The following is a 24,232-nucleotide window of genomic DNA, read 5'->3' on the forward strand; positions in this document are numbered from 1 at the left end:
CAGAGACTATGGGTGGGAACTAGAAGGACCTTTGTGAACAGTAGGATCTTCACCCAAATTCAGTTTCATTTCTGCAAAATAAAAACCCAACCCAGGCATTTGGAAGCTGGAAGACTATAAAAGGGAGTGCTTACTCCACCTGGCCTTTTCCATTTGTTTTACCAAAAACAGATTTGAAAATGGCACGTGCTGCTCTTGGCAAAGTTTTGTTGGTAGTCAGGGAGGATAGCATTGAATCATCTTCAAACTGGCTGAATTGTGGCTGTTGACAATTCCCCTAAGCCCATCTTTAGAACCAGTTGAGACTCATACTTGGAAAAGAAAGAGAAGGAAGAGTGAGAGTTAAGCAGATATAAACTCAATATTTACTGCCAAAGTAGTGAATTGACTTGACAATCAACAGACCAGGTGCAAGGAGTCTGTATGGTTAGTCACCCCTGTGGGAAGGTTAACACTGTGATTCTTCTTTTTCGCGTTGGTGACTTCTGATGGCCTGAGCAGCTCTCCTGTAAATTCTAGGGAAATTCTTAAAAATCAAGTGCAAAATTTTCCATGTCACTGTGAGCCACTCACTTTGCCAGGGCAGATTTTACTGACTTTAGATATCTTAAGAGCAATCTAAACTGTAGCAGTACACAGTACACAAGACTCAAACAGCATATCTGAATCCTCCTTCAGCTTCAGATGTCAGATTAAGCTTAGGCAGGAAGAACTTGAGAATTGACAAAAGCAGGATGTGGTGGCTAATTTTATATGACTTGACTGAGCTAAGGCATGTCCAGATAGCTGGTAAAATATTATTTCATGTTTGTTTGTGAAGGGGTTTCAAGAAGAGTCTGGCATTTAAATCAATAGGCTGGGTTAAGAAAATCCACCCTCACTCATATGAGTGGGCTTTTGGGGGCCCTAACAGAACAACAGTGTAGAAGACAAGCAAATTCATTGTCTCTCAGTTGAGATTTCCATTTTTTTTTTTTTCTTGCTCTCTGCCATTGGAGATCCTGATTCTTGGACCTATGGATTTCAGGACTTATACCAGTAGCACCCCAAACCCTCTCTTTTTTTTTGGTTTCAAATCAGAAGTGATGCCACCAGCTTCCCTGGGTTTTGGACCATGATACTTACACTTGGTCTTTCCTGGTTCTCTAGTTTGCAGAATTTCTCTACCTCCAAAATCACATGAAACAATTCCAGTAATAAATGTCTAGAAACATTTATACACACACACATAGACCTATTGCTCTGTTTCTCTGGAGAATGCTTTTACACAGGGGTTCCAAATGTCTGTAGGATCAGCCAGAGAGCAGTAACTAACACATCTGAAACACAACTTTGGTCCTTAAACATGGGAAAGTAATTTTAAAGACAGATCATTTTGGTTTTCTCTAAGCCTATCAAGGCTAGATTTTCTTGTCCATCCTGAGCCCTTTATACCTAATGACCTGGTTCCAGAAAACTTTTTACTAATTAGAATTATAAGATCATAAAATAGAACTACTAAATGCTGTAAATATCTGATTTTGGAATAGTCCAGTTCCAATGGTCTTGAAACCACAAGTCTACATCTAAACACTTTAAGGATCAAGTAAATAACCCTCAGCTTTTTGGTAGAAATAAACTATGTTTACAGGAAGAAAAAGTACTCTTCCCTGATCACTGTCTCCTGGAAATACAAAGGAAAGGTGGACTTTCCATGTCATTGTACCTGGGATCTTCTCAACTTTACATGAAACCAGAAGTTATATGGACATTATAGAGCACAGCATCACCCTATTAAAAAATTTATGTGGAAAAAGCCTGTAAGAGTATGTAATAAATTGTTAACAGTGGTTAATTCTAGGCAGGGAGATGGAGTTAGGAGATAGGTGAAAAGGATGTTCACAACTTATGTATTTCTTGTGCCGGTGTTTTTGTAAAAGAGGGATGCCTATCCCAGTGCTGATGTCTGAAGTCAGTAATCCCTGCTACCAGGACAAAATGAGTAGCTCACAATGAGGTGGCAAATCTTAAGCATGTTTTTTAAAGATATCTATGAGATACAATGCACATTGACATTACACCAGACATTAAATCCTGCCTTCAAGCACGGTGATGAGGCATGAATACAAATACAGCGACACACGGTAGAAAGTGATTTAATAAAGAGGCTTAGATGAAACATTATGAGAACTGGAAATATAATTCTGAATGAAAACGAGGCAGGCAGAATGTTATCCAAGAGATGAAAAATAGAACTACTAAATGTTGTAAATATCTGATTTTGGAATAGTCCAGTTCCAATGGTCTTGAAACCATTGTAATTGTAAATGGTTATGAAATGTTTAAACATATGGCACACTTATTCTTTAAGATATATTTATAATGTCATTACTCTAGTGAAGGATGACCTGTTGTTCCCAAAGTTCAATCACTCTGCCCCATGATTATATTCCTGCCTCAACATAAACATATTTGCCTATTGATATATCTTCCTCCATTAGACTCAGAGTTAAAGGCAGAAAGCATTTTATGTATATCCAGAGCCTGGCACTTGTGTCTATACCCTCCAACCACTTGTTGAATTTGTTGAACTTTGTGCTAGTTGTTGGGGTGGAATACAAAATTGAATAATCAGATATAATATCTACCATTGAGGACACTAACACAAAAATCATCATAGCACAGTCTCAATAATGCCTTGTTAGAAATGTAAGGCTATGGGAATTCAATAGGACAAAACCCAGTGTAACAGAATGAAAGAGAAATACCAAAGAGATGGTATTTAAGCTTTTTTGGAAGGTGGAAAGAGGAACAGGCTACAAAATGGATTCTGTGAAGTAAAAGCATCATCCGTTCAAGAACTATAAACGGGGGGAATTTGAAAATTTTTAAATGACCAAATTATGACCAGGGCAGAGTCTCGGGAACTTAACTTTCATTGAAGTGTTTCCATTTTAAAGTAATAGACATCTCTGGAAATAAATCCAAGGTTAACCCATGATTAACAGGGGAAGCTGGGGGATTTATTTATCCTAGAATCAGTAACAACCTGACCAGCAAGTTATTTCCTGATCATTACCCCAACCAGAATTTCAGTGCTCTGGCTCCCTACACAAAAGAAATGAATCACCAGTTATAAAGCAATATCATAATCCACTGTGAAATTCCAAGGGCCTGACCTCAGGGCCCTCCAAGCTTCTGCCTGGAGAGACCTATGTGAGGTCCCTCTACCTCTATCAGCTAGAAGCTAGAATACTTTACTACTTGGTATGCACTCTTCCCCTCAATGTTTAATTGTATCCCTTAAAATCAAATGTCATCTAGGCAACTTTTGCTTTAATTTCCCTTGTGACAGAAGAAATGAGAAGCAAATAATAGGTTAACATGACCCTATCCTATCACCCTTTTCAGAGAGGCTCACAAGAAACACAAAGAGCAAAGATGTAATAATAATGGCTACCTTTTTTTGGTGGGGGGGCATACATTTCATCGAATCCTCAGGGACCTGTTGTGCTTTGCAATAAACAGGTGAGGAAACTGAGGATTCAATTAAGCAAATCATCTGAATTTGTTTTGACAGCTGAAACGTGAGTCTAGGGTTAACCAATTCTATCCCAGCAACTTATATAATTTATATAAGCTCTAGGTTATGGTTTCAAACCTATTTTAATATATCTATATTAATCCTATTTAAATATTTATTTTTTAGTTGTATTTGAACACAATACCTTTATTTTATTTATTTTTATGTGGTGCTGAGGATCGAACCCAGTGCCTTGCATGTGGTAGGCAAGCACTCTACCGCTGAGTCACAACCCCAGCCCTCTATGTCAATTTTGTTGAAATATTCACAGAATTGAAACTTTGGGACTTACTGGGTTACTTAATGTAGCTTCCAAACCCATTCTTTCTGTTAAACAAAGCTGCCCCTCAATAATGTATATGCTTCTCAAGAATGGAGAAAGGAAGTTGCTAGTGGAAATACTAATTGAGGCAAGAAAAATTAACTATATTATAAAAGAATAATCCAATTCTGCTTGCTTTTCAGAATTACCAAGAAAATAACTACCACCTCAGCACAAATGACTCCATTCGGCCACACTACCCACATTGCCCTGGTGATCTGATCCTGCAGAGCCATGTCATGGGTACAAACACTAAAACTAGAAGGGTCCTCATTCTAAAGCTTATAGCAGGAACTCAGAAGCAATAATACGTAAGGGTCTGATTTTATATGCCTTTTTCTTTCTTTACGATAAATCTTATTTACATAAGCCCTAACATTATCACATATATTTGAGGAGCTAGATATAAAGTGGACACAATGATGAGAAAAAATTAACAGTAGCACTAGACTAAATCCCAGAAACTCAAACTCTGGAAGGAAATGTGCCATCATGAAGTAGACTGATTGGACTGGAACTTCTGGAAATTGAGGCTGGAATGTTAACTTCCCCCAAACTCCCAGGTGATTATGTATGATTTTGCATACTGAGAACAATTACTGCCCTGTAGAGAGGTCCTATCAGAACTATTCAAGCAAAAATTTATTCCTGTAGTTCCCACAGAATTAGGGAATTATAAGAGTCAGATGTCTTTAAAAGTACCTCTCATGCATCAATAACAAATTATTTTAAATGGGTGAAAACACATTTGTTTCAAAATAAAAACAAAACACAACTATAATAATGTCTTTGACTATGTATTTTTAAACACTTCTAATTTTCAATGAATCGATATGTATTTCCCATAGTCTATACATCATTTTAAAACTCTGAATTTAGGAAGTGATACTTCACACTTATCCCATCACTACTTATTATATTAGGATGAGTGGTCACCAATGCTTGGTAGCAATTAAGAATCCTTAGGTAATCTCTCTGAATTAATAAGATGGGAATTAAAATTTTACAGCCCAAATCACATAGACTGCATAGCCAAGTCAAATCACTGTGCTGGAATTCAGATGACTAAAAGCCTAAATTTGGTAAAAGAAATAATATATGTATTATTTATGCATGTGTACTGTTCTTATGCCTCTGAAGAATTTGTACTTTCCAATAAGGTTATTTTCTTCTTTTCAATATTCTAAAAGCAGTGGCTGCCCTCTACATTTCAGCTGAGCTTTGGGTAAATTTATTTTACTTGCTGAATTTGGCTAAGCTAAGAGAAGAAATCTCTTTTGTGTCCCTGATAATAAAGTGTTGATTTAATTAAAATGAACACACCCCAAAAGAGCAGAAGAGTAATAAAATGGTTCTTTGCAAGCATGAAGAGATAGGAAAACACCTCTAAGATTTTGTGAACTGCATATGATTTTGGTTTGCAATAACCTCAATTATTAATGGGGTCACACCCCCATCTCGTTGTTATTTAGTTATAGGATTTGAAGTTTTAAAAGTTTTCATTAAAATCTGGTGGGTCTTTTAGAAGCCAATAGTTCAACCTCTCAAAGCAAAACAAAATGAATTCTAAGCTGAGAACATCAAAAAAGTAATGCAAACAAATGTGTGGAGTTCAAAATAAACATTTTTAATTTTTAAAAAGTGTGAAATAAGGTGGCTTTTTCTATTTTTCTTAATAACTTGAAATTTTTGCACATTGGATCATGTACCAAAAAAAACAAGCCTATAAACAAGTCTCATCTATGATGACCGCTATCTTTTACAATGTAGAACTGAACACAAATTGTCAAAAAGTTGATTTTTGGGGCTGGGATTGTGGCTCAGTGGCAGAGTGCTTGCCTCACACATATGAGGTACTGAGTTTGATCCTCAGCGCCATATAAAAATAAATAAACAAAGGTAAAAAAAAATGATTTTTCTTTTTGCATTTACTAAAATTAAACTGCAATCTTTCTCCTAACAAATGACTGTAAAGTTAAATGATATTGCACCTTCTAACCTAATTCTACGCCACAGTCATTTTTATCTCAAATCTTAATGTTTTGTCATGTACGTTAGACCAAAGTGGTGATAGTATATTTTAAATCTTAAATTGCTTTTAAAAGGATGCATCACAGGTTCACATTTCCACATCTATAACTTTATTAACAAATAAAATACATGCCAGCATGTTTATATATGGGCAATGACATTCCTATAATAATGAATGGCACATTATCAACCAACAGTTGAACTTTTTCAAGAATGAGGTTTTAAAAAATAATATACTAATATTTCATATGACTATTTGAATTAAATAATAAATGATTAAAATAACATTTAACAGCAGTTAAAAAAAACATAAAAGCCACTGTTCACTATTTACCATAAGTTGAAGTCATTCAAATACAATAACTTCTATTTAAAAAACAAAACAAAAAACTATGCTTTTTTACAGGCCAAACAAATGGCTGGCTAGAAAGATTCTAACAACTGGTTCCTGCTCCTACCCCAGTTCCTTCTCTCAAAGGGTAGTAAATTAAGGTAGTCACTTCCCAGTACAGTGAACAAATATATTTAGGATGATCATATAATTTTTTCTCCAAATTAGGACACTTTTGAGAGAAGAGGAGGCACTATTTAAGCCAAGAAAACGGGAATAACCAGGATTGTTCTGAGCAAACTTAAAATACATAGTTAAGTACAGTATTAGATTCACTGTAAATACTTTTGTGCTTTTTGAAACAGTTGGAAAAAAATCTATTAAATAAATAAAAACCCTGATTTTTTCTCCAATTGGATATTCTGGACTCCACTTTTTCTGTTATGAGAAGTTTAAAAATACTGTGATTATCATTTTAGCAGGTTAAAATGTATGAAAACTAAAGGCATGTCTAAAATGACATATACTTTATAGGCTCAAAATAAAAGGCTGCAAATTAGTATTTTTTTCTAGTAACAGATATTTTCATTTTAACAGTGTAAATAGGATTTGTTTTAATTTTAAATTTCTAAAATATCCTGAATACACTATATAGAAAAATGTATTTTGCCTTAAAATAGTTAATAGCATAACTACATAAAAATGGATTATCCTAGCAATTACTAGCTTAATCAAATGATAGAAATAATTTTAAACATTTTTGCATTAACTTCCAAGCCACATTTCATATGCATTCAAAAAATGTTTAGACACTCTAATAAGAGTACTGATTTTCAATCTTTAAGGCAGAGTGCAAAGGCGGTCATGTGTTCCCCAAACACAACAGTTATTTAAGCTCAAGCTCACAGGAAATGAAGGAAGGTATGCAGTATTTGAATAAATCTGGAAGGGAATATTAAGTTTTGGAAAAGAATATTTTGATGCCTCTGCTTGGATGATGAAATTAAAGGCTACCACTGAATTATGTCAATTACAGAGGATGATATAACATGCATACATGAACCTTAACAAATTTAGAAGAGGAAATCAAATAAAAAGTGAAGTTTTAATACTGGATTAATAGTGATACTTCAGAAAACAAGTATAAATATCATAAAAAATAAAATGAAATTTTAATAAATTGATGTTTGATAGCTGAGCTTCCTGATAATTGAAAACTACCATATGTCAAAGTTTAATTTCATTTAAAAATTATTAAAAGAATAAAGTATAGGTCTGTGGGAAATGAACAGAAGATATGAAGAAATCCAATGGGAATCTGTATATGTTACTGGTACATTCTAATTTTAATTTCCAAATTGGACAACTAAATTAAATATTTTGTTTACCCCATGCTATTGTTTTACTTTAAGAGGTATAACACAGGTACTTTAATCAACAATAAAAAGCCTATTGCAGCAGAATAAAATGAATGAGGGAAAACAAAATGTAGGAGGCTCAATTAGCAAACAAAAGTGTATGTTTTATTTATCAAAGACAATGAAAAAAATTAGAAAATACAGAGAAATACAAAAGAGATTAATAAAGCATTTTTTTCCAGAAATGGAAAATGTCCCTGAACAATCAGGTGTATCTTTTAGTAGTAGCCAGTATCTAATAAGTGATCAATTTTATGTTTTACATAGCTACATTAAATGATTTTTATGTTTAAGGATAATATAATTCCCATCCTTTTTAATGTTGGCATTCAAAAGCAAAGATATAACTAACTTAAAAGAAAAATAGATGAGAAATAAAATGATTTGCAAGGTGCAAAATGTAGTAGCTTGTGAATGTACAGCAGATTCCAGTTGCAGTAATAGTTACACACTCTCATCACACATACATACTCTATATTCCACAGATAATTTTCCATAATTTGAAAATAGGTATTTTGCATATCTCAATTCCGGTTATATATATATATATATTTTTTTTTTTTACAAATTAAACCTGTAATCTTAAAGCAAGGAGCTATTAATAAAACAAGATTTTATTTACTAACCTTAACAAATTAAATATCTGAAGAAAGATTATTACAGTGATATTGAAAGATATTTTTATTGGCTTTAAAAAAGACAAATGTAAATGAGAATATCTTATTTGAAAAATTAATTTTTAAAATTGGCTTAAAATTTATATATTTGCTACACTCTGTTCCTGCAAGAATCTCTAAGATGTGTAATCCTAATAAACAAGCTTCTCATTTGAAAATCCATAAAACTATTTATGTACCTTAAACATTTTATTTTCTTATAAAGGACAGTTCGTAAATCTCACTTTTCTTAAGACTTGCCAGAAAACAAATTCTATCTTTAACACCCAAATTTCTATATATGTTTAGTTTGCTTAATTTAAAATTAATGAAAACATATCTAGACATAATTTCTAAGAAAAAAATGTAAAAAGTAATTATGAAAATGGTTATTTACAGAAAGAATTTTCCTAAATAATAATATGTTCAAATATGTTCAAAAATCTAACAAATCCTTTCTTAATCAGCTCTTCAGGATTTAATGAACGTTATATATAACAAAGTTTTTGATGTGTAGAATTACTAGATGAATCTAAGAGCCAGAAACTAAAGCATTTGACATGGTTAATGATTTTATTTTCATTATACTAATGGTCAAGTCAAAAGTCAATGGCATTTACATGCTGGAAGACTGTGTATCACTCAACTCTTTCAATTTCATCAAACACTGATTAACCAAATATGAGTAGACTTTACCACTACAACTTTATGGTTTCTTTCAAGGATATGCAAATCTTTAAATGGGCACAAATGCAAGTGTGCAAAACAAATGAAATATAAATAATTAAAGAATGAACAGAAATGGCTTTTAAGCATAAACCACCCTGCCATTCAATTTTGAAGCTCCATCTTTTCTTCACTAATTTTTCTTCTATTATCAGTAGTCTTCTATCCTATTAAAGTTGTAGGTTTATAGATGATCTGAAAATTTCACATTGGTATAAGAAAGGAATGTTGGGCTGATGCAGTCTAGAGATAAAGAAAGAATTAGTCTTAAAATGTATTAAGTTGTACTTTATCTAAATCACAGTACAATAAAAACTCATTTTACAGCAGCATTACATCAAATATATAATGTTCTTTGGATAAAGATAACATAGACTATTTCAGAATATATTCTAAAGTATAATTCTTCTATAGGCATAATCAAGAAAATATATTTAAGACTAATTTCACTACTCACAAAACAGTCAGATTAGTAAACTTTGCCTTTTTATCTTAATACTGACAAATTCTCAATGTCTTGTTTACAAAAACATTTTACTAATTAAAAAGAAAATATAATACCTCTGTGGGCAGGTGATGCAGGAACTTTAATGAAACACTTAAAGTGATACTTTAATATGATCCAGAAATACATTATCGTCTTTGGCAGAAATAAGGAAAGTATACATGCTTATGCATGACCCATGTAAGTTATAAATAAAAGTTAAGCAACCAAATCACAAACCACATAAATTTTTTAATTAAAAAAAAAAAAACAGGAGCTGTGGTTGTGGCTTAGTGGTACAGGACTTGCCTAGTATGTGTGAGGCACTGGGTTCTATCCTCAGCAACATATAAATAAATAAATAAACAAACAAACAAACAAAGTTAAAAAAATAAAAACAGGGCTGGGGCTGTAGCTCAGTGATAGCATGATTGCCCAGCACGTGGGAGGCACTGGGTTCAATCCACAACACAACATAAAAAATTTAAAAATAAAGGTATTGTGTCCATCTACAATTAAAAATATACATTTATTAAAAAACTAAAATCCTCCCTATATATCCACAGGGGATTGGTTCCAGGACCAGCCCCCCCTTGGATACCAAACTTCTTAGCTGCTTAAGTACCTTACATAAAATGGCACAGTATTTGCATATAACCTACACACATCCTACCATAAACTTTAAATCATCTCTAGATTACATATAATACCTAATACAATTGAAATGCTATGTAAATAGTTGTTGTACTACGTTGTTTAGGGAATAATGACAAGAGGGAAAAGTCTGCACATGTTCAGTATAGATGCAATTTTTCTTTTTCAATCCATGACTGGTAAAATAAACTGAAGCAGAACCCTCAAATAGAGAATATTTACTTGGTTACAGCAACCCTGAAACACTTTATCCTTATAGTCCTTTCAATCAGAAATTAAATGTTTCATCAGATATTTTGTTTATGAGTTCAAATACTTTTTTAAAAGTTTAAAGAATTTATAGATACGAAGTATTTTGGCACTTGATTTCAAAATAGAGAATTAAGATAAAAGGTATTTATATATGTACATATTCCTGGCTGTACAACAAATAAATGCTATGGCTACATATCAGTGTCCAGAAACACACTGGATAACTAGTAAGAGTAAGACAGCCTCTGCTTATTGTTTTATACTCCCATTTATTCGTAATAGCCTTCATTTTAATACAAAATGATACGTGTTAAGAAAACAATAACAGAACTACTTGCATCATTCCAGATTGTTAAAATGCCTGCATGACAAACTGCTTTTTTATCTCAGATTTAGTCTTTTTTATTCACCAGACATTTATGTAGATTTCACTTTTGTTTTATGCAAAATGCCCAACACTTCAGTGTGTCAGATTTTGTTTTTCAGGTATGCAAGTTTTGTGCTGATGGTCACTTCAAACACAATCTATGAACAATCTTTAAAAAGAAGTTTAAAAAGTATGTGATTTAAAGTTTTTGTTTATTCATTATGTATTTAAAAATTAAAATTTATGAAATTCAATTTTGAAAATCAAAGGTACCTTAAAAAGTCTATAACTTATAAAGTTTCATTAAGCTGCTGACAGTATAAAATGTATTAGCTATGCTAACTTTGAGTAAAAAATTATAAGTACACGTTAAGCATTTAATATGTATCTAGTAAATGTGAGTATAGAAAAGAAATAACAAGGTCACTATATTTATATTCCTTACCTCTATAATAGGAAGAAATATCTTGTTCTATGAGCTGCTGCCATACTTTCAGACATGTTTCTGACTTTTAGATAATTAACAAATCCTCTGAAGAAAAGAAGCAGGCCTGGGAAGATTGAAATAATTCATATATATTATGTTATTAAGCATAAAGGGGCCTCATAAATATAAAATAGACAATTATAAATAAGACTCTTTTGGTTCAGGGAAGTTAATCTTCAGGGTTCCATTTATTTTATATTATGTTTTACATTAATGATAACTCCACCATGAGGAAAGATAATGAAATTTTTCTGCCATCTATATTCTTTCAGTTTGGTAAGCTTTAATGTACCAAAACTGAAGTAATGTAAATCCAGCTATGACAATCCAGAATTACATAAAAAAAACACCTGCTAAGTGATTTCTTTAAACAGCAAAATTTCCTGTTGCACTTAAACTGATTCAATGAGAAATCTAATTTTATAGCAAATTTATCAATTAATATAACGACTGTGTAAACCAAGACATGTTGTTTTTATATGAAGCATTCAAAGGAGAACCTATGCATTTAGTTGGTAAATAACTGTAGGGAAAAAAACAATACTATCAAGCAATATCAAGTGCCCATATCATCTGTAATACATACATTTGAAGATAAATTTATTATATGTGTATATATTTTTTTTTAAAAGGGGGGGGGAAGGAGGGAGAGAATTTTTTTTTTAATATTTATTTTTTAGTTTTCGGCGGACACAATATCTTTGATTTGTATGTGGTGCTGAGGATCGAACCCGGGCCGCACGCATGCCAGGCGAGTGCACTACTGCTTGAGCCACATCCCCAGCCCCTGTATATTTTTTAATTATAAGTTCTTTAAGTAATAATTAAAAACTAATATATAACAAAAATTAAGAAGAGTCAAGAAAGAAAGGTTGAGAGGCAGTCACTCTAGTAATTTCTTGGATTATTAGACATGAGATTTCTACCTCAGTTTTTCTCCTTTGTAAAACAGTATTTTGATAAATACTAATTTATAGCAAAGATATTTTTAACAATTAAAAAAGCAATGCCTGTGAAATGTTCAAAGCTTCAGATGAAAAGTATAAGTATAAAAGCACTGCCAGTATTATTAAAAGTCTTTAAAATATTTTAGCATATAATTTTTAGAGATATATTTTATAAATTTATAATCAGAAAATGGTAGGTAAAATAACAAATACACAAAATATATGTGTGTATAACTTTCCTCACCAAGAGAAAGAGTTATCTGTAAATTCAAAACATAAAATCCAAAAATAAATTTGTACCCCAACTAAAAAATCAGTAATCAACACATTAACAAAAAAGCTTATCTGTAATAAACTGGAGGAAAAAAGGAGAAGAAATACTCAATTAAATTTCCAAACTCCCTAAATAAATGCTAGATTATGGCTCTGATGTGGAACTGGAATTGTTCTCTGTATTCTATTCTGCCCCACAGTTATTCTCCTAAAATTTCCTTTAATATCTTAATAATGTACATATAAACAATTATGGTTAAATAATAAAGAACAAAAAATTCAGGAAGTCAGAATATAGTAAACAATGTAAAATTGGCTTAACCCTCATATATGTCTAACTTCTCAACACAGTCATGACAATAAAATAATTCCACTGATTGTCAGAGAAACTGACCACCAAGAGTCTGTTTCCAAAAAAAAAAAAATCCTACAGATTTGATAGCATGGCTAAATAAAAACTCAAAGAGAAGACTGCCACCTACTGAAATGCTATTATCATTCTAGCAAAATTATTTTTTTGGTAGAAACAAAGCTTATTCATACCAGTTTGAACTATGGATTAAAAGCATAATGTAATTTTAAGATTAACTTAGTTACCATACATATAAAACTGAAATCCATAAAGCTGACCAATATTAATGAAAAGACATGCCATATAAGAAGAAAACCCAACAGAAATACTGTGATCATTAGGCTGAAACTTTTCCATATGCCTGGCTGATTCATGATTAATGCAGGGCACATTTCAAAAGTATAAACCATGTTTCCATGATCCAAAAATAAAAGAATGCATAAAACACCCAAACTATCCTACTCTCCAATTTCCTAATATCATTAAAATAAATTATGCATGTTTATTTTGCAAGATAAATACTGGTGACAATCATGTTGGGATTTTCAAATTTTGTGTAAAATTCAGTTATTCAAACCACTTATTCTTCATATTGATAGCCTCCATATAAAATTAATTGAAAAGCTAAGTATTTGAATGAGAATTATACAGCAGAAAAGTTTGTTAAAAATTTATTTCCATCTTGTAATGTTAGAATATCAGAGTTAAACTAAAATTAGTTTAACTGAAGTGCATTAATAATAAACTTACCAAGCACAAGAAATATCCACCAAAGCCAATACTGTCCATTGAAATATCCAGTAAAATAATCAGAAAACTAGAGAGTGAACATAAATATATTAGTCATATTTGCATACTTGAATTACAAAATTGTAGATTACACTCAAATTCAGAATAATTTACCTGAAATAATTTACCTTAAAAACAGAAAGAAAAATAATGAAAAAATACTTATTGATAATTACATGAAAAAAAATCTCTTATGCAAAAACAAACTGACTTCTGTTACTAACTTTATTAACAAAAAACAGTTGAACTACTTACAAAAAAAGAAAAGTAAATGCTATATATCTGACTCAAGTATTTTCTCATTAAAGCATTCACATGTCAGTCCTTTTTTTTACAATCTCTCAAAGCCACAACTACCATCCCAAACACACTACAGCAACCCACTGCTTTAGATATTAACACCAAAAGCTACATTAGTTTAATCTTATCAGATGGGGATGTTCTGGTGGCCTCTAAAAAGAAGAGCTTTTGACCTTCTGTATGCCCCCTACTGTTAATCACTGCCCAAAATACTAAGCACATAAAGACCCCCAACTCATTGGAGTCTTTTTATTTTCAAACTAAATAGGGTAGCGTTCAGTTCTCATCAGTGAGCTGAAAACAGCTAAATGAACCTTGAAGGGGCATTTCAACAGTTCCTATTGGTGGCCATGGCAGATAGTTTTATATGTGGGAATATGAACAGGCAGATGGAAGGTAGGTTTGATGGTACAGAACACAGGTATCTTTTCCTTGATTAGACTCTAGCCACCATATTTCTTTCAATACTTTTAAAAGGTTTAAAAATATAGATCTAATTTTCTTCAGAGTTACTTCTGATAATTCTTCCTTATTCCTTCCCTATCATTTTAGCATCAACAATGCCCTGAATAATTGTATTTTAAATGTTTCATATAACCTACCTTAAAACTATTAAAAATTAACTTGTTTTATTACATTATTTCTACAGGTTATTATTATTGAATTAAATGCACATTTGTGCTCAAATATTTTCTAAAGATTTGCATGAAATCTTAAAAATCCAATAGTTTTGGTAATAACCAAAATACGAATTATAAATAATGTCATGGGCTGAGATGGTAGCTCAGTAGCAGAGCGTTTGCGTAGCATGTGTGAAGTCCTGGGTTCAATCTTCAGCACCATACATAAATAAAATAAAGGTATAATAAATAAATAAATAAATAATATCGCTATTTGGGAAGCAGATCAACTAAAGGTTATCTCTTTTTAAAAGTTTTCTAAGTATTTTCTCTGGAATCATTTTCAACTAATAAATAAACTATACACTAATTCTTAGAGTCAGAAATTCCAAAGAGTAAAAATTTCAAGTACTATTAAAAATGCAAATCCCACATACTCCCAAACATTTTAAAAATATATAATAAAGAACTTGAAAACTGGAAGATTGCAGCTTATAAAATAGAACTGCAGAATGCTTTTTAATTAAGTGTTAATGATTAGAAATAAAAGGTTCTCATAGAGACTTTAAGAGGTTATAAAAAAAAATAAGGAACCAAAACAATACATTTTTAACTTTTTGTACATGGTACCCAAACAAGATGCAACCAGGAAATCAAGAAAAGAGTCATTCCTATCCAAAAATATCTAGCATAGAGTTATTTACCCCAAAATTAAGAATATAATTACCTTCACCTTGAAGTCAAGAGGAAGACTCATTATGTTAAAAGGATAAAGAAGCTTTAGACTCATTACTGAATTTAAAAATAAAATGTTTTAGAATACTGAGATGGTATCATAGAGTTGAGCCAAGTTGGGTTTTTGGTTTTTTTTTTTTTCTGTTTAGTTAATAAATCAATCATGTTGACTGGCCAACCACAGGCTACAGAAATCAAATTTTAAAAACCAATTTATCAACATTAAGAATTTGTCTGATGCTATTATATTAAAACACCAGTATTTTGTTATGTCCCACTTTCAAAAAGAACTTATTTTTAATAAAACCCATGCATGGTTAAATAAACAAAAAAAAAAATCAAAAGCCTTAGGCAGAAGTAATAAAATTCTGGGCTAAATATATTCATACCAAATCTGAGATTCATGGCAGATCAGAAATGAAAAAGAAGGCAACAATATGATTTATCAAATACTTATCATCTAATAAAGGGACACACCAAACTTTTTGGAGAAAACCTCTCTACACTAAACTCCAAAAGGAATTTATTGCTTGACGCATTTCAATAAGTTAAAGTACAGTGTAACAAAGGCAGCACAGAATTAGGAAGACAGGCATTGAATTGAGAACAAAGTAGATTCTAATCCATGTATAAACTGTGTGACCTTGAGCAAATTATCACTCTTTTGCATTTAGTTTCATCGTCAACAAAATTGCTGGATCATCACCAGCATTAGAGATATAGATAGGGTTAAAGAATTTGGTGTTATCAAATTATACCTGGAACATGGTCAATGAATGGTAGCTATTATTATTTTATACAAAGGATTGTTTAAAATTCTTCTATCAGTTCTCAACACTAACAGCTTAATATTAGCCTTAACTCAAGCAAACATATTTTAAAGGGAAACTAAAGAGTCCTGGTAGTTAAACTTGATTTGGTAGACATCTTATGAATTAAGATATATAACTGGCATTATACTCACAAAACTGTGAGAAACTCCAGGCTTCGGTTTTAGGTTCCCCATCTTATCACATTAACCAGCTTTGACTACTGGCTAACCCTTTTCTTAACATCCAACCCTTCTTCAACTCTCATTCTAGGAGAGAATTAGGCTGTAATATGCTAAAGGAATAGGTTATAAATAATGGGTAACTTCTTCCTTATGCACATAAATGATACTAGCAATTAATCAACTTGAGGCAAGTTGAGAAAAGGATAAGGCCTAGGAGAATGATCAAAGTGGCTTTATTTATTCATCATTTTAATCTTCTGAAAAGCTACCCATATACTTTTAAGTTCTGTTATACAATTAGTAAATTAAAATATATAAATTATATAAGTCACATTTACTTCAATATCAGTTTCTACTCAAATAAGTTAAATTCTTCTAATGTTTTCAGAAGAATCATAGGTCTTAAATGTCAGCATCTCTTAAGTACTTAAAGCATTTTGATCATTCTCCTAGGCCTTATCCTTTAAAATCTAGGAAAAAAAAATTTGTAAAAAGAAGCCCAAAAGGAAACTTCAAGAGGCAAAGGTAAAGAGCCAAGGGATGATTGTGTTAATGGTACTAATGCCTATTTAATTTTTACAGGGACTAGGAAAGTTGTTGTGATGGAGAAAAAAAAAAAAAAAGGATGTTTCACTCTCTCTCTGAAAACCATCTTATAAAGGATGAGAAGCAGGCAGATGGTGATTTCAAGAAACAGCAGAAAAATAAGAGACTTAGAATGAATATAAGGAAAAAAGATGAGTTCCTATAGCCATTTCATAGGCCTTTACTTCTGAGCTCTGAATGTTACAAAAAAAAAAAAAAAAAAAAAAGATATTTCAGTTTATTGTAATTTGCTAAACAACACAAATTCTTATTTTCATCTGATCATAGGCATGCTTGCACTGGACCACAGTAGTAGTAGCCACCTCTTACTAAGCACACACATTTGTGCAGTAAATGAACAACCTACTCTATTTACCATACTTTATAAAAATTCTGTGAAGCAGATATTATTGACCTATTTCAAAGAAACTAATACTCAGAAGAACAATTAATTAACTTAATGTGAGAATACACGAGATGTGAGCTTAAATTTTTCTGATTTCAAAGTTCTCCTATACTAACAATTAGCAGCCTCTCATATAAACTTATAAAATGTTCACACTAAAGAGATCACTATAATAATTATATATAAAAGTAGAAACCTTTAATTTATTGAATTCATGTACAAAAAGTGAGCACTTATGAACTATACAGAAAATTTCATATCTTTTTATTTTAGAAATAGTAAAGGTTTAGGCTATCAAGACACTCACCCTGACAATAAGGATCCACTTGATCAATGAAAGTCCAAATCCACAGATAGCACCATACCTTCCAGCTATGGTGTTGGTGATACAGAAGGATAAGCAAAATCCAAGCCAGTTGAAAATAAATGCCACTAAAAGCATCAGAAACAGATTTTTAAAGATTATAATTTAAAAACAAATTAACATATATATAATATTAACAATATGACATTGCTCAAAGGTAACAAGAGTTTTCATTTCTCTACCAACTGAACCATCTTTGTAGACTGTAATTTACCTTTTGCAAATGTATACATGAACAAATGGGTAAATTTGGTTTCCTGGTCAACAAGAATCAGGTCAACAAGAATCAATTCCTTAAAGCTTATTATCAGTGGGTAAAACTACATTTTTAACCAACCAAAAAACAGACCACAATGTAGTACTCATGTAGTTCCAACCCAAAAACTGAGTATAAGCAATCAACCAACAAAACTGGCCTTTTTTCAAAGGTAAAACAATAAAACTTAGTATTTCACAAATATTTTATGGGCTTCTTAAAGTATAGTTATAATTCTTAGGTGTTCCTTTTCTGGATTCATTTACAATATATAACCTCATCTAAAAGCTAAATTAAACTATAGCATTACATTGACAGAACAAGTCACCAAAGTACTGTTTTTCCAATGTGTGTGGTGTCCATGTAACCCCTTTGAGAACTGTAACTTTTCACTTCTATGTGTTATGTCCATCCTCAAAAGAGTTTACAGAATAAAGATACTCAACATCATAATCATTAGAAAAATGCAAATTAAAACCATAATTAGATAATATTACATACGTATTAGAGTGTCAAAAGTTAAAAATAAAAAATAATAGTCTATCAATTGCTGGTGAAGATATAAAGCAACAGGAACTCTCTTTTACTGCCTAGTTAGAATATAAAATGATATCGCTACTTTGGAAGACAATTTCATTTAAGTCAGAATTAACACTTCAAAACACTCTTGGTTCTTTTTAAAGTTACAAACAACTTAATTTTTCTTTAGTTATGTTTCCCTCAAATCTAAAACTGGAATGACTCAGGTGATTAATTACAGCACATCATGTTAATACTCACATACATGGTACAAACAGCTGAACCCTGCAAGAAAAATTATCTAAATACAGCCAAAGAGAATCTATTATATGTTAAAGTACAGAGTTCAAGGTCATTTCCACTGACCTGTCAATTATAATTTCTTGAGTTTAACTGACAATCAGCTGGATTTTATTTCATTCTTTAAAAAATTTTATTAAAAATAAGACCAGAGTGGGTAGGGATGTGGGTCAAGCGGTAGCGCGCTGGTCTGGCATGCGCAGGGCGCTGGGTTCAATCCTCAGCACCACATAAAAGTAAAATAAAGATGTGGTGTCCACCGAAAACTAAAAAATAAATACTAAAAAATTCTCTCTCTCTCTCTCTCTCTCTCTCAATTAAAAAAAAATAAGACCAGAGATATTCAGTTTAGACATGTATATGAAGCACTTGTGGTAATACTTAAAAGGATGAAGAAGCAAAAACATTATCATGGAATATATGTATTTTTCCTTTACATTTTCTGAACAAGAACATGTAATTACATTGCCAAGTTTAAGTGTAAAGTTTACTTTAAAAATTTATTTTTATATACATATATATTTATATTTAGTTGTCAACAGACCTTTATTTATATTTATTTGTATGTAGTACTGAGAATCGAACCCAGTTCCTCACACATGCTGATAAGCAAATGTTCTACTTCTGAGCCACAACCCCAGCCCTTAAGTGTAAACCTTCTTTAGTTATATGAGATAAGAGATTGAAACACAGATGTCAAAAATAAATAAGGCAAGAATGTACCCTACAAAAGGTTTAACTAAAATATTCTTACTGATTTTTCACTTATTTTATTTGTACAAATACAATCTGAAATGCTCAAATTACAAACCCATTAAAGAAAAACCTACTTCTAGATCTTTTTACCAACAGTAGCTATTAGTTTAAGCATGGAAAATACAACAAGTTGCAATTTGAAGAATAACCACTAGATGGTAGTAATTACAAATAAATCCATGCTTTTATCAATGCAAGCTCTAGGCCTAGTCTACCAGGAAAAAATTTTATCAGGAAATGAAGATTAAAAAAAAAACAAAAATCATTCTTATAACATTTGTGAAATATTTACAGAATAAGAAGTATAAAAAATGTAAGCTGTAGGAAGGCTGAGGTAGAAGAATTACAAACTCAAATAGAGTCTTGGCAACTCATGTCTCAAAACTAAAAAAGGGCTGAGGTTGGGGGCTGGGGTTGTGGCTCAGTGGTAGAGCAGTTGACTAGCATGTGTGAAGCACTGGGTTCAATTCTTGGAACCATATATAATGAATAAAATAAAGGTCCATCAACAATTAAAAAATACATATTTAAAGGGGGGGGGGGGGGGCCTGAGGTTGTAACTCTGTGGTAAAGTACTTGCCTACCAGGGCAGGGATTAAACCAGGCCCCAGGTTTAATCCAAAATATCACAAAAAAATAAAACAAGCCATAGAAAAATGATTTAGTAAAAATTTAGTAAAAGTCAGATTATTTATATTAAATCTATATATGTGTATTTATATTAATTACTCTTGCTGAACAAAAATAAAGTCACCCAACGTATTTGTTACCATATATTTACAGTATTTATATCAGTGAAATATTTTTAAATTTAAAAAAATAAAAAGAAGATGATATAGAGTTAAGAGAAATGCAGAAATAGATAAATAAGAACCAAGCTCTGATTCAAAATAGATAGTTAAATAATAATATTTTTATTCCTGAGAAACAAGTATTCATATCACAAACAGTATAATAAACTTAATGATTTTATAAGATTTCGAATTAATGTTTAAGCTACTATTTTGTAAACAAAATATACACAAAGTTTGTTATTAATATGAAAGAGTATGGGTGAATTAAAAGTCCAAAACTAAAGTTAAGTTAAAAACTAAAGTTCAGGGCTGGGGATATAGCTCAGTTGGTAGAGTGCTTATCTTGAATGTACAAAGCCCTGATTCAATCCCCAACACCACAAAAAATAGAAAAATTTAAATAAATAAATAACCTAAAGTTCACCAGATCAATAGTACAAAACATCAGATATTTGTAACTAAAGTTCATATTCTTTCCATTGTATCTAAGAATTGCAACTAGAATCAATTTGTGATTTAAATTTCACATATATATTAGCCAATAAACTAAACATAATTTAGAAAATTTAATTATAATTTAGAAAATAGCTGCCTGCCCTTCTCCCACCACCAATGTCTCTTCTTAGCAGATGAAATAAAGAAAGGGAAGCAAGAAACCATTTCAAAATGGAAAAGGTTAAAGTGAATTTCTAGACTCAAAAGTAACTGAACACATGAAGAATTTTTTTTTTTTTTAAGTTGAACATGGCTCCTTAAATAAGTAAACTATTTCTTGGTTTTACCACCAAATAAACCTTAGAGCTAAAATGAATTTAATCAGCATTCTCTCTAAGAAGGTATGAAAACCTGATCATTTAAATAGGTAGTTAAATTAACCCTATCATTGTCTAACAAATTTGCTTAAATGAATATTGGGTTTCTACTATTCGTTTTAACTATTAAAGCAGTTTATTGAAGGTATTAAAATTAGTCAATGATTTTACCACATGCTATTCTCAGGAACTGAAATAATAAACATCCCTCATGGAGTTTAAATCTATAAGTCAAACATTAATTTAAGAATTTTGTAAGATGTTAAAAAAAATACACTATTCTTCTAATCTTCTAATTATGCATCATTACCCCCAAAGAAAACTTAAACTTAATTTCATACCTTTGTGCCTCCAGTGATATTGTTCTGGCTGCCCAGAATATCCCCCTTTCCAACCCTTATTTTGGCTTTAGACCACTCAAATGAAGTCTTCTGCCCCAAAATATATTTTACAGTTTCATTCTATACATTCCTACAGCACTGAATGAACATTTAAATGCATTTCTCTTATAAAATCTTCTTTAGTTTAAATTAGCTTATATATCTTTATGCAGTCAACATCTAGCATCATGAATGCAATGCGTAATTATCCAATAAATGTTTAATAAATTCTAGGACTTATATTCACTCTAGTCCTCTCTAGAACAATTTGTATTTCAAATGAGGTAAATACATGCTAATAATAATTTATTTTCTTCACTGTTATACATACATACAGCTAACAAATATTTTTATAAAAAAAAAAGTCTGGAAAGGTCACTTACTGAAAAATGCCAGCATGAAAATGCCATCATTACCCACTCTAAGTTGGTCTGCATCACTGAAGTCATCTCTTGGTGGACACTCTTCCTCTGGATTCTGTGAAACACATAATATCAGAATAGCTCTAAAAAAAATTTTTTATATTCTTAATGTAAAAATAAACAATAAAAATTTCAATAGAATCTAAGGTTCTCAATCTGTTAACAAAGACAAAACGAGATAATGAGTACACTGAGTTAGACTCAAAAAACATTAGCAAGTATAATTTTTTCAGGGGCATTCAAAAAAAGAGTGATTTTCAGATAAACACAAAAGAGATTAAGTTGAATAATATCAATTCATGAAAATGGTATCACGAAGATAGATGTTACCCTGTTGTATTAGTGTCAAATGAGAAAACAGGCACTTTCAAATCAGTAGTGGAATTCAGTAAGTACAATTCCAATGGCTGGCAATTTGGTAATCTTTGTCAAAATTAAAGTATATACCTCTGGATCCAGCAATTCCAGTTTTTGAAATATATTGTACAAATACATATACACACACAATCCCACTTGTAAGAAATGAAATATAAAGATAGTTCTTTGCAACAATGTTAATAAGAGTAAAAGATTAGACACAATTTAAATGCCCATCAATAGTGAACTGTGGTCTGTAATTCCAGTAGCTCGGGAGGCTGAGACAGGAGAATGGTGAGTTTAAAGCCAGCCTCAGCAACTTAGCTAGGCACTAAGCAACTCAGTGAGATCCTGCCTCTAAATAAATACAAAAAAGGGCTGGAGATGTGGCTCAGTGTTTTGAGTGCTCCTGAATTCAATCCCCAATACCAGAAAAAAAAAAAAAAAGTCAACTGTGTCAGGAGATAATGCTCCATAGGTCTCTCATGTTTCTCATACTGGTTGCCTTTTTCTGGATGTTTATATAGTGAAGAGCTTTGGAAAAGAGAATGCTTCCCTTCATAGCAAACATATGGACATTCTTATCAACTGTTAGTAAAGATGAGATCCTTAAACTCAGGGTTCCTTCTCCTATTAATACACTCCACCACATTAAGTTGGGAAGTAGTCCTCCTTGTACTGTCCTGTGAGAACCAGGGCTCATGGAAGTGAAAGAAATAAATACTAATACTCTGTACTGCTATTACTGTGAATAATAAAGTCCTAAGCAGTCCTATGTCTTCTACCTGCTTCCAGGATACCGACAGACCAATCAGACTGCTTGCAAGTTGGGTAAAAACTCAACACTCGATAGATTGAGGAAATAAATTATTTTATATCTATCCAAAAAAATGTGAAAATTTTAAAGCAATAAATAAATAAAAAAGAACAAAAAATGTCTTCAAGTCTTATATTCTAATGCAATCTCCAAAACATATTATATGAAGATAATTTGTATAATACCATTTGTATACAAAACTAATATACTAAGGTATGAATATATTTTCTTATAAATGCAAAGAACTTCTCTGAAAGCACTGATTGCTTCCAATATACAACAAATATTACTGGAAGACCCAGCAATTACTATATAAGACTTTGCTTCCTGGTCCTTGTGATATATCAATATATACAAAACAAATATGTATGACCTGGAGTCTATATTGCAGATAAGGGAGTCAGACAATAAACAAAACATAGTAGTAAGTTATGTATATAATTATTTAAAAATGCAAATGCTATGTCAGAAGAGAAGAAAAATGAAAGGGGAAAGAGCGAGGGGTCTAAGGAAATTTGGGGATGTTATGGAGTTAAAAGTCTATAATTTTAAATATGGTGGTCAGGTAGGCCTCACGGAAGTAAGACTTAAGAAAAAACTTAAAGGGGTGGTAAGAGGGTAAACTATGCAGGTACCTCATAGAAAGAGTTCTAGGCAGAATAATAAGCCAGAACTAAGGTCCTAAAATAAAATCACACATGACACGTTAGAATAAAAGCAGAGAGTTTCCCATGGCTGGACTAGAGTGAACACAAGAGAAAATAGGAAGAAAACATGTCAAAAAGGTACAGAAAGTCCACTGAAGGATCTTGGATATTACTGAGTAAGAGGTCTTACTCAATTTTGATCAAATGAATGTTACGTGATTTAAATATGTAATATCTCAGGCTATTTATATACAATCTGAGTTCAGTACTAACTTTTCAGGTTCAGTCAGAGAAGGTAGTGCCCTGCCTAAGAGCCTATAATTAGAAACGTCAAGGTAGAACTTGAATCCAGGCTACTGATGTTCTTTCCACCCAGTCTTGGTAGTTTTATGTATATACTACTTTCTTAAAAAAAAAAAAAAAAACTTTTGAAGCCATATTGTTTATTATTTGAACACAAAGATTCCTTAAAATCTGTGATGATATATCCTGGAAAACTTTATATGGTAAATTTAAA

General features: G+C 31.5%; 1 protein-coding gene across 1 annotated transcript in view; it reads right to left on the bottom strand.

The window, feature by feature from the left end:
• Window positions 1-6,002: 6,002 nt before the first annotated feature.
• The window catches only part of Ndfip2 (Nedd4 family interacting protein 2), a 60,804-nt gene continuing 42,574 nt past the window's right edge, over window positions 6,003-24,232 (bottom strand). The window contains exons 4-8 of the mRNA XM_027941582.2: window positions 21,856-21,949; window positions 17,599-17,723; window positions 13,613-13,679; window positions 11,249-11,354; window positions 6,003-9,289 (exon numbers count right to left, since the gene is read on the bottom strand). Coding sequence (XP_027797383.1) covers window positions 11,251-11,354; window positions 13,613-13,679; window positions 17,599-17,723; window positions 21,856-21,949 — 390 coding nt within the window. The 3' untranslated portion in view covers window positions 6,003-9,289; window positions 11,249-11,250. The remainder of the gene's footprint in view (window positions 9,290-11,248; window positions 11,355-13,612; window positions 13,680-17,598; window positions 17,724-21,855; window positions 21,950-24,232) is intronic.

Source organism: Marmota flaviventris, chromosome 4, assembly GCF_047511675.1.
Source record: "Marmota flaviventris isolate mMarFla1 chromosome 4, mMarFla1.hap1, whole genome shotgun sequence".
NCBI classification, from domain to species: Eukaryota; Metazoa; Chordata; class Mammalia; order Rodentia; family Sciuridae; genus Marmota; species Marmota flaviventris.